Source organism: Pinus tabuliformis, chromosome 2_1 (genome assembly GCF_031772625.1).
Source record: "Pinus tabuliformis cultivar Carrire ecotype Pingquan chromosome 2_1, CPIR1, whole genome shotgun sequence".
Classification (NCBI taxonomy): domain Eukaryota; kingdom Viridiplantae; phylum Streptophyta; class Pinopsida; order Pinales; family Pinaceae; genus Pinus; species Pinus tabuliformis.
The window spans coordinates 41536612-41548914 of NC_142299.1; the positions used below are offsets into that span (position 1 = coordinate 41536612).

The window sequence follows — 12303 nt, forward strand, 5'->3', positions numbered from 1 at the left end:
GTATTAGGTGTTCCCAGCCCCTAAGGGGAAAGACAGGTCCTCGGTACATCTTTCAATTGATAGGTGCCAAATGAATGATGATGAAATATATGGAGCCACAAGGGTCTCAAGGCCAAATGCCATGGGTACAAGGATGGTAATAATGAGGCATGCCCACATATTGGGAATATAGATGTAGGAGGGAGCAATCGTGGATACATGAGTTAAACCAGCGTTTTCTTTTCTGCCCCTCTTTATTTTCCCTTTGCCTTTTCTTGATTTTATTCTTTATATTAATGCTCGGGGCTCTTGGAAATGAGAGCGTGTCATGAATGATGTGAAGTAGTTATTACCCCCTTAAGGTGGGGCATTTCATCACCCACCAGGGGTTGGGACGTGCATGGGTTCCTTAATGATGTGGGGGCACTCTAGGCGCTAAGAATTAGGGTGATGGCCATGAAAAGGGGTAGAGCTCATGTTTGGCTTTTTCCCACGTGCTACATTAAATGTCTCGGCCATCCTTTGCAGTTTATAACATTCTTTTTCTCATTGTTTCTTGCTTGTGGCCATGATATGCTTTTCACTTTCTTTTAGCTAAATCAACCTCTGAGGCAACATTTCCAAGCCCAACCCAGATATGTGGACAAGGGAATGGGGAGTGCCAGTGCCTTGTGAACCTAGTGGTCATGTGGACTCACGGAAGGAAATTGATGAAATAAGGCTTGTAATGTGTGGAAGGGAGTGAAAAATGTAGAGCGGGAAAATGGCACCATGCAGCCAAAATCGGGGTTTCCCAAGTATTTCCCTTCCTAAAACCATAGGTCAATAGCGCAGATCCCATGGGACTAGGATTGAGGATTAACCCCCCGCCCCCCATGTAAAGTGCGGGAACACAACCATGGTCAAGGCCTTCCTTCTTCCAAGTCACACAATAGTCCATGCCCAAAATACCCAAGAAAAACAAGCATAAGCACCTGATTGCACAATGAATCATACCTTTTGGGTTGGACATCCGCCTTCTAACATATGGTCTTGACATATGGGCGAGGGGACATATGACTGATGTAGGAAGCATACATCAAATGGCATAATGTTGATTTCTAGTAGCATCGAATGTGCTCTAAGTCTCAAATTTAGCAAGGAGGCTTAGACACATGCATTCTCCAATACACAGAAATCGTTTCGGGATATTCCACCAGAGACAGTTTTATTAAAATAATTAATTATTTTTAATGGGATCCTAAGTCTAAACTTAGAAAATTAAAATAATTAATGTGTATTAATCTAACAGTGGGTGTAACTTCTAGAAGAAGACGAGGATCAAGCCAAAATGATCTAAGCCATTGATTAGAAGTTAATCTGGGTCGTTGGTTGTCCAATAGAAAGATATAAGAACAGGCTTGAGGGCCACTTGGAGAACACACAGACGGGAGATCAAAAGTTTGATTTTTTGAAGCAGAGCAGCTGCCAGAGAGATTTTCGATAGTGATCTTTTGCAGTGAGGGGCAAGGATAGTATCCGAAGGGAAATCTTTCCCCGTCAGAGAATACTTAGTAGAGGATGCAGAGAGAGATCTGGTAGAGGCAACGCAAAGCTAGAGAGGCTGGCGCAGGGCCACACAGAGGCAGCGCAGAAGCCAAGAAGGAATCCAAAAATCAGCTGAAGGAATCGATTGCAGAAGCAGGAAGTCGGGGTGTGAGTCTAGGAGGTGAAAATCGAATTTCCTGAGCAGCAGATTGATCAGCTGAAGGAGTTATGTTGTCCCCAAATGTTGTGACGTTGGGCTGATGCAGTGACTACGCAGAGACAGCCAGGGGCAGTTCATTCAATGGTTGGATCAGCCAGGATTTCCAGTGATAGAGTGAGGTAACCTCACTTATCTCTCTGTCAGTGATATTCTCTGTAACTGGATTGTCGGGAAGGCATCTAGAGATTTTATTCAAAAATTACTAATGCATAATAATAAAACCCTCAGAGCTGCTGCACCAGTTTTCCCATATTGGAGTTTTTCGGGGCATTTGTCCAAAAATAACAATGTAGATGTGCTGTGTATCTCTTTCTTGTTTAGTTTCTTGTTTCCGCATATTATTTTAAATAGTGAAGGCTGCAGTTGTATTTACTTCGATATTTACCTTAGAACACAGTAAATAACTTGTACGGATTAACAAGTAGGAGAAGTAACATCAATTTGTTGCAGTAGGGGTTCCAGGTTTAGGAATTTTCACATGGTATCAGAGTTGGGGGTGAAACAAGAGAGCAGTGCCAGAAGAGCCCAGTGTTGAAGGAAGAAGGGAAGTCGAAGTGTTGCATAGACAACAAATCGAACTCCTAGAGGGATTGCGCAGTCCAAGCCAGGAGGGCAAAATTTTCGAGGAAAGTCTCTCTCTGAGTGAGTCACCAACGAGGTAATATTTTCAGATCGATATTTGTCAGTGGCAGAGGTAGCAGCGCAGAGCAGTTTCTAGTGGGATGCAGTTTTCTGCAGGCAGTTCTTGGGTAGAAAGACGTGAGAGGGAACAGAGAGACATGGTTGAGGGAATTCTTCCTTAGAGGACTTCCAACCAAGGAGTCTAAATTCTCACTTGCTGAGCAGCAGCAGAGGGGCAGATCTACAAGCTCCAGCAGGAAGTGTGTAGGCCAATCTAGTGTTGCACAGAGGAGAGAGGAGGCTATTCAATTTTCTCGTTTCGCAAGGGTGGAAGCCAATGGGTTGATAGATCAAGATCGGTTGGATGGTGCATCCAACTATGTGATCTGGAAGGAAAGGATGTTGTGCCTTCTGGATGAGCATTTTCTCAAAACCTACGTCGACAGCGTGGTAGTTGTGCTCGCGGATCCAGATCCGCTCAAGAAGTACAAGGGAGAGATGGCGAAGACAAAGCGAATGATCCTTGATGGAGTGAAGGATCATGTAGTCTGTCACATCGCTCGCAGAGGGACTGCCAAAGAGATGTGGGATGCATTGTCGACGTTGTATCAATAATCTTCCAAGCAGCAGAAGATGTACTTAGAGCAGAAGATGAGATCTCTGCAGATGCAGAAGGGGGAGCGCATTGATCCGTTCCTCGCTAAGCTTCAGGAAACCTTGAGAGTGAAGTGACATGTCTCTTGGGCTTCATGAGCCTACATGATGATGTAGCCAACCTTGACAATTTGCACTTGTGGGCAAAAATTCAAAAGTACATTTCTCCTTTATCTAAATTTGATGATCTTTAGGTCAATTTTGGTCCTCTCGAATAGAGGAATTCAATGCAATCATCATCTCCATCAAATGAGTTGTCGAAAGTGAAATTTGGCCCTAGTTTCCAATTTTAACAAGATGACCCACCTTCATAATGAGTAGGCTAGCCACTAGATACACTGACCAGAAAATTCATGAGACCTCTGAGTCTTTGTCTTTCTGTGGATCATGGAAGGATCGTAACAGAAAAAGAAAAAAAATCTCCTACGGTTACCCATGTATGTGGATTGGTAACCATTATAGGCAAAATTTCCTTCACTAACAAATCAACAAAGTATCTAATGAACATATAAATACACAACTTAAGGTTAATCAACACTATCTTGAAGTGGAGGTCAAAAAGATGATTGTCATCCTAATCACAACAGTTGCTGGTCTGATTGTTCAACTTGTGAACATTACCTTGAACAAAGATGACAATATGTTCAAGTCCCATAGAATCAAAACTCCAATACTTCAAATCCAAAGATCAACTTGGCAACTGGAATTATAAAAAAAGTTCCATTTCAGAATCTTGTCAATATATTTCTTCAATAAATTTGACCTAGGGTGGATTGATGCTTCTGAAATGTCTCAAGACTGTTTGGAGCTTTGATAATCTTTTAGGATTCATTTCTTCTTGTGTTTCAAAGACAATACTTTCCAAGAGGGAGGGCATGTAATCTGCATAATTTATATGATTATAATAATCATTATTCTGAAGTAACATGTCTATTAATAAAGTCACATCTCTTAAGTACTATATATATATGACAGTATTCTCGACAGCAAATCAACCATGCCATAGATAAGGTTGGGATGGACCCCTACATGAAGCAGATTTTTATGGATATATTCAATGCGTAATCAAGCTTTCTGAAATAGAAATGTACACTCTTGAACCAGCCATTCGGTTTGCATGGACCCTTAGGTGCAGAACCCATGAAAAAAACTTCACGCTACTATACCCCCATTTCCAAAAACAATATACATTAGAAGTTGGAACCAGATGTAAATCATTCCAATGAGCTCTACAGCTTCTCCCAGACTGTTATGTTGCACAAAATGTGCTGGAGACAGCTAGACACACATTAAATATGTTATATAATATATGGAGATTGATTTTCAAGCAATACATCTGTAATGGTTTTCCTGCACCCCATCAGTGTAATATTGAAATCTTCATTAATTACTTCCATGAGTAGCCAAACCAATAAACTTCATAGTTTATAGCAACACCCAATAATCTTCCACCCAAAATTCTACAACTTTTCTTCGAATTATAGCATACCTGTGGAGGATTGATAATTGCACAGAAACGGTCTACAGGGAACATTCCCAGGTTAGAAATGCTGCATTCAGCAATCCAGATATCAGTAGAATGCTTATCATGTCTGCAAATCAGACTCATCTGTTGCAGTATAGTACAAATTTTATGTGTTAAGGGGGCATTCTCTAGACTTGCCTGAAAGTTCCACCTTGAAATTCACTAGGGGTCAGCTTTCCAACCCTTGCTTTATTTGCCAGTTCCTTCACCTGTGCAGGACAAACCACTGTATATTAATTAAGTGATACTCAAGAGGTTTAATTGGACATTATTCAGATACTGATATCTCATAGGACCAATCCAAAATAATTCAGACAGACTGCCCTCACTTTATAAAAAATCTGGTTATTTCAAAAAAAAATGAAGATGACCATAACGAATAATACAAAATAAACAAGAAATAATACAAGTATAGTTTTGTGTTTGTTACAAGCACTAGGATTAAACCCTAAAATAGTTGGGATCAAATTTAGAGCAAAATATGTGTTTCCTAAATGTAAACCACATAAAAATATGGCTTTGGCCAAAAGAATTGTCAAATTTGTTAGATACTCTAAAAACTGGCATTCAATTGAAGCCCACCAAAGACATTGGAACAGAACTATTAAACCCAAGACAACAGCTACAAGATGAGATTTTGAAGAAATACATTAAAAAAAAGCCATAATATTAATCAAAAGAAGTTCTATGTATGAGAGAACCTTACACTATATGCCAAACGCTCCAAAAGATGCCATCCAATCATTAGAAGAAATTCATTTTGTGTACATAACTCAGTCCAATGAACTGGAAAACATGAATGAAACTTGAGAAGTATTCTCCAACCTATTACACTAAAACAGCTTTCCAGAAGTATTTCAAATCATATAAATCATGTTATCCATGCTACCTGTTACCGCTCAAATTAGCAGCGGTCCTAGGAGGGGATCCTATATAGCAACTACTAGGTCAAGTGGCAACAATGGAGCAATAGCCCATTGTCACCTCAGCTAAAGGTCCCTGTTCTTACGGACTTTAACCGATGGGAGGAGTCTCGGTACGAGAGGAATCACTAGAATAAATGGATCAATGATAGGCTATTGGGTGATTCCTAAAGCCTATTCACAAGAGAGGCTCAAATAATGGGGTTGCTTGCCATAGAAGATAGATGAATGGATCTCTTAGAAGGGCTAAGGGATTACCAAGACCGATACTTGAAAGAGGTACCCAAGATCAAGGAACCCTAAAAGAAAGGGTTTCTAGTGATTTTCGTGAAATTCGAGCCTTAAGTTTGCGGGACAACAAAGAAGACCAAGTGGACCAGAACAAGGCCAAGGGTTTGGTTTGTAGCAACAAATTGATGGTCTTGACCAAGTTGGGAGGAGAATAGCATCAAAGGAATTGAATTTATCCAGGAATTTCAGTGCAATGATCCTAATGAAGCCACTAACGAACGAAAGCTACGAAGAAGAACACTTTGAGCTAGGGCATGCGATATCTCGGGAATCCACTGTCGAATTGAGCTCAAAATTGGAGGACCCCTCAAGAAGACCCCAATGCAGTTCTAGACCAGTTTTTAAGGATTTTTTATGGCTGGCAATGATTTCATGTGATGCCCTAGGAAGCCTTTTAAGGTTAGGCCTTGGAAACAAGAGAAGGTGAAAAAGAGTTTCCTCTTTGTGATCACCTTTGGACTAGACTAGTGCCTAGCCTATTGGGAGAATGGAGTCTAATGAAAACAATGTTTAGAGATGCTTAATTCCAATCAAGGAGTTCCCCAGCAACTTCGTATGGCATTTAGCAACAACTAGGTTACAAGGGAAATTTATATTTCTAAATATTTGCAAATGATGACTTATCAAGGTAATTATGAGCCAAGCATATACCTCTAGGACAATAATCCACCATACTTCACACAAATCATATGAAAAATCCCTCACAAAGACAAGATTACAACTTCACACTACAATTAGGGTAGCTTCACCAGCTTCATGAGCGAAAATATTTCATAGATTAAACATGAGACAAAATTTCAAGATAAAACATGAAAATATACTCACAAGTATAGCGAAATTCTTCCAATCATCAATGTGCAAGAAAATCGAAACTCCAAGACAAGATTTAAGCTCTTCCAAACATCGAAATGCATTTAGAAATCCAATTCATCCATCAAAGAAGCTAGCCGAAATTCTCAAGAAGAGATAGTCCAATCCAAAAATGTGATGAGAGAAATGAATGGACCTCTAATATATTTATACAATCCATAAGGGGGTTCGAATAGCCAATTAGCCTAATAATGCCCCTTAATAATAAAATAATGTACAATAATGACATGACTTGGTGACAAGCCCACCAAGATAGCTCCATAATACAAAGATAAGCCACTCAAGAGGACAAAATAGTAAAAACAATGAGTCGTTGGGCCCTTGAAGAGGCCTAATGGAGTCCAAAATGTGCCAATGTGAGAGAATAGGCTCCAAACATAGTGACCAAGGGGTTGGCCCCTTGATATCCAAGCAAATCAAATGTGGTGTCCCCAAGTGGGTGTGGGGGCACAATGACATCCTCATGGGTCTCCAAGTGGATCAATAATGTTTGTATACCATCTGTAAGGGCTAGAATGATGACATAAGCCCTCCCTCTATCTCCCATGGTGAGACACATCCTCATATGGGCCTAGGAACATTTGCTAAGTGTATGGTTGTAACGAATAAAATATATAAATAATTTAAATATAATGTAAATGATAATAATCATAATTAATTATTAGTTTAGTAATTAAGTTGAAGAGGCATGTCTAAATGAGACATGACTCTTCATGAAAAGACACTTGCTTGATATATAAGCAAGCCTCTCGTTCTCATTTGTAAATTCATCATTCATTCTTATTCACACATTTAATATATAATATCCTCATGGATATATTTATATCCCAACTCTTTTGGAGCAATTAATTTACAGAAGGAACTTTGTTCACTTCATTTGGTATCAAAGCCACATTTCGCTGATCACCAGGCCTTTGGCTATCAACTCTTCGTCAAATTTATTGCTATTGCAGTGCAAGCGTTCGCTAAATATTTGGGAGTTTCTCCTTTTCTCTATTTTTTAGGCCTTTGGCCACAAAAAAAAATTAACCCAAAAAAAATAAGTAAATAAAATAAAAAAAAAAAAAAAAAAAAGAAAAAAAAAAAACAAAACGGATACAAAATCTCATACCAAGTATATTTAAAACTTTTTACGTAGAGAAGCCCGTGGTTTTAAAAACAACCCATGGTAATTGCCCATGGTATTTTAAAAAGTTAAAAAAAAAAACAAAAGGAATAGGTTTTACTTTTTACGTGGAGAACATTTTAAGGAGGTTTTAAAAACAACCCATGGTAATAGCCCATGGTATTTTAAAAGTTAAAGAAAAAAAGGGATACAAAAGCTCTTACGTGAAAGGTAAATATTACTTTTTACTTAAAAAGTATTGCGAAAATCATGACCGTGTCATACCTTTATATTTATTAAGTGTGGTGACATCATAAAAGCTTATATTAAGTGTGACTTTTATATTAAGTGGGGTGACATTAAAAATTTATCAAGGAAGTAATTAAGTATATAAAAAAAGGGACCAATTTATTATTATAAAAAAAAGAAGTGAAACTATTATTATTATAAAATAATAAAGTTATTTTGGAAAGGGGTCTTAATATAAAGAAATACATACATATATAGAGGGCAACAATATAAAGGAGTATTTTTTTTTTAATAAAAGGGTATTCAAGTTTTTAACAATCCACATTAAGGGAGAATATTGGAAATATATATATAAAAAAAGGGAGATAAAATAAGTTAAAAAATTAAAAAAATTCCATACAAAATTAAAATGATGAAGGAAGAAAGGTTTTCCTATAATGGTCTTTCAGTTACAGATCATAGAGTAATTACATTAAAAAGAAATATCCAAGGAAGAGAAGTTAATGTCGCCATCAACCCAAGCAATGAAAAAAATTATATCAACATCAACTTGGAAAATCAACTATTAATTCCAGAGCTAAGAATTGGTGTAAAGAAAAATATTTTTGACCAAAACAAGTATAAAATTAGTGATCTACAAGTGACAATAGGTCATTATGACTACATATCTCAGTTTCATGTTGTAAGGACGGATAGAAACACTGACATCATACTCGGTCAACGCTAGTTTAAGGATTTGGGTACATTCATGTTAAACATAAAGAAACAAGTTTTGACATTTCCTTATAAAGGGAAGATGGTCATGTTTCGAGACATAACAAGTAAATCAAAATCAATAAAATCTTCATTAGAAGACCTTAAGGATATCTCAGATTTGATGTTTCAAGATAACGAAAAAACTATATCAAAGAAGCAAAAAGAGCTTGAAGAAGTCATCTGCAGCAGAGACAAAGAAATTTCGCGCCTAAGAGATCACCAAGAAAAGCTACTCGAACAAGTCAAGAAAGCTAAAGCATCAAAGAAGGAACTCAAGGAGCACTTATTAGAACAAGAAGAGGAAACTTTGCGTTTAAAGAAACTTAATAAAAAATTATTAGAACAAATCAAAGATCTAAAAGATGAAAATTTTAAAATTCAAAACACTGAAAATAAGGTTGATAAATCAGAAATCAAAGAACTTTTACGACTGAAAAACCATAATCAAAGTCTACTCACTCAAATTAAGAAGCTTAAGGATGATAAGAAAGCACTAAAAGATAAGTTGAAACAATTCACTCAAGAAGAAGCATCGGAATCTCCAGTCGTAGCAGTCCATGTTGAAAATAAGAGAACGAATACCGATCCAGTGAATATGACAACTCAAGAAGACAAGTCAGTTGAAGAAACGACACACGTAGATGTTGCAGTTCAGACAATGGACATCCCAAGTCAATGTTCCATAACCAATTCAACAACATCTTCACCAGAAGAAAATCTAAAAACTTTATATCAGCATCTGAATCATGAGAATAGACAAATCAACCAAGCTGTGTATCAGGACCATTCAAACCGTAGACGACAAATTAATGTTTCAGAGAATAATGACATAACATCAATTCCGTCTTACGCTGACAAGTCGTTACAAAATTCCAGTGATCAGAATATTACACAGAAGATTAATCTAGGATGGTCTAATCCCTTCTCAGTGTGACAATTTTGTTTGTCACTAAGAAGATCACATCAACTTGTATCAACGAGGATGACTATTCCAAGAGAGAAAGACGTTCGAAGCCGAAAAAAAGATCAAGCCTTTTTTCATCGACAAGCTTTGAGGACAAAGCTTTTTGAGGAAGGAGGCAACGTAACGAATAAAAGATATAAATATAATGTAAATGATAATAATCATAATTAATTATTAGTTAAGTAGTAATTAGGTTGAAGAGGCATGTCTAAATGAAGACATGACTCTTCATGAAAAGACACTTGCTTGATATATAAGCAAGCCTCTCGTTCTCATTTGTAAATTCATCATTCATTCTTATTCACACATTTAATATATAATATCCTCATAGCTAAGTTGCACGAAACAGGGAAACGGGTACGAGTTTCCGAAACGGGAAGCGATACGAAACGCGACCTCCCCAAATTTTGGAAACGGGGAAACGCGAATATATATATATATATATATATTGAAAATATTTAAATATATATATATATATATATGTGCAATCATAAAGCATAAATGATACATTATAATTTATTACACTTAAACATTAAGATTTAATTTACATCACATTTACTCATGAATGCTCACATAATGAAAATAAAAATATCGGAATATCCAAAAGCAACTTTTATTATATATCCAAATCTCAAAATCAGCCTTTATTTATATTAATATATGAGGCTGCAAGTACAATAAAGACTATAAGGTTGCAAGAGAGAGATCCAAATCAGGATTTTCTGCATCCACATCCCATTCTTTAGAAGGACCACTGTTGTATTAGGAGTCTCCTCCTACATAGTCGAACGACCTTAGTGCTCTTGATTAAATACACGTTTCATACCCTAGTACCCTACATGATCTTGATTATTGGGAGTTTCCCTTGCATAGAGAGCTTGGTTCTCTTGATTAAATACAAGTTCCATACCCTAGTACATGATAAAATCCAATGGAAACATTGCAATCCCTCCAATCCTGAAATCCTGAAAAACAAATAAGTCTGCTTGATTTAGAGTGAGATCTAAAATTCTACTTTCTCCATATGAAATCCAATGAGGGTTAAACCACTCTCAAACATCCTGAGTCATTTCATGGTAATGTTAAAAATTTAAGTAAAAGGATGAAAATGAAAAATAAAGGAGAATATCACTTTTACTTTAAGAATTTAACATTACCATGAACTGCATATCCCTCAAACTTCCTGATGAAGTGCATATCAACACTAGGGCAAAAATTCACTTTTATAACTTTAGACACGCATCTAGAAGCAACAAGAAGTCACTAACATACCCTAAAAGTAAATTAAAAAAAAAAAAAAAAAAAAAAAAACACACAAGTTAATGAGGAAACGTGGGTCGTATGGCTCTGAAACGCGTTTCTGGCTGTACTGGCCACGTTACCATTTCGAGAAACGTGGCAGTACGGCCGGAAACGCGTTTCCGCATTTCGTACCCGTTTCCGTACGGAAACGGACCTCTATACCACGTTTCCTGCAACATAGCCTCATAGATATATTTATATCCCAAGTCTTTTGGAGTAATTAATTTACAGAAGGAACTTTGTTCGCTTCAATGGTGCAAGTGCGAAGTTGGTTGGGCATGGTGGTCCAAGTGCATCATCCACATCCAAAAAGGTGGAACATGAGAAATCACTTAATGGTGTTGAGGGATCCATGAAGTAGCAATCTACTCTCTGCTATGGTGGAGGCCCATGGATCTCAACACTCACCCTACAAGCGCCAACATGACCCTCTGGAGGGCTTGGACCCCGTATAGGGAGACCAAACCCAAAATGGAGACCCACCTGCAATCTTGTATAAGATCCAATGCATCCCCTCACTTTCCAGTACAACAAATCATTAGAATAATCGAGTAAAATAGCTTACAAATCATGGAAAACAAGTAGACACTTCATGGCGGCGTGCCCTTCCATAGCGGGCTTTTAACATGTACAAGTGTCTCCAAGCTCAATAAAAGGGTTAACCAAGGACTCTATTAGGTGGCTTAAACCTTTAAAGGGGGCGACATGTCCATGGCACATCCATCAAGTGGTAGGTGGCATGTGATATAATGATGGAATGGATTGGGGATCAAGGGAAGGCTCCAAGCCACATGCCACAGTACAAGGGTAGATGTAATAGGGGAAGCCCACACTTGGGTATATGAGTGTAGGAGGGAGCAATCATAGTACATGGGTTACCCCTGCCTTTGTTTTTTCACCCTTCTTCATATGCCTTTTGCTTTTGATTGATTTTTCTTCGTAACTGCTCAGGGCTCCTAGGGATGAAAGCATGATGCGTAGAATATAGCAATGGATACCCCATTAAGGTGGGGCATTTCATCGCCCAGCAGGGGTTGGGATAACCATGGGTTCCTTAATGATGGAGGGGGCTCATATAGGACCTAAGGTGATGGCCATAGATAAGGGGTAGAGCTCACATTTTGTTATTTCCCACTTGCTAAATTTGTATGTCCCAGCCATCTTTTGCATTTTATGGTACATTTCTTGTTGAGAATGGCCAAATTATGCTTTTTCCTTTCCTTTTAGCTACATCAACCTTCGGGGTGTCATTCCAGGGTCGACCCAAGGTGTGGACAAGAGGAGGGGGAGGCTAACTCGTTGTGGACCAGTGTTTTA

The 12303-nt window shown here is 37.9% G+C and overlaps 1 protein-coding gene across 1 annotated transcript in view; it reads right to left on the reverse strand.

Moving 5' to 3' along the window:
• LOC149198681 (dihydrolipoyllysine-residue acetyltransferase component 1 of pyruvate dehydrogenase complex, mitochondrial-like) overlaps positions 1–12303 on the reverse strand; it is a 286422-nt gene that overhangs the window by 65192 nt on the left and 208927 nt on the right. The window contains exons 15-16 of the mRNA XM_089402112.1: positions 4665–4735; positions 4491–4551 (exon numbers count right to left, since the gene is read on the reverse strand). Of these exons, the coding sequence (XP_089258238.1) occupies positions 4491–4551; positions 4665–4735 (132 nt within the window). The remainder of the gene's footprint in view (positions 1–4490; positions 4552–4664; positions 4736–12303) is intronic.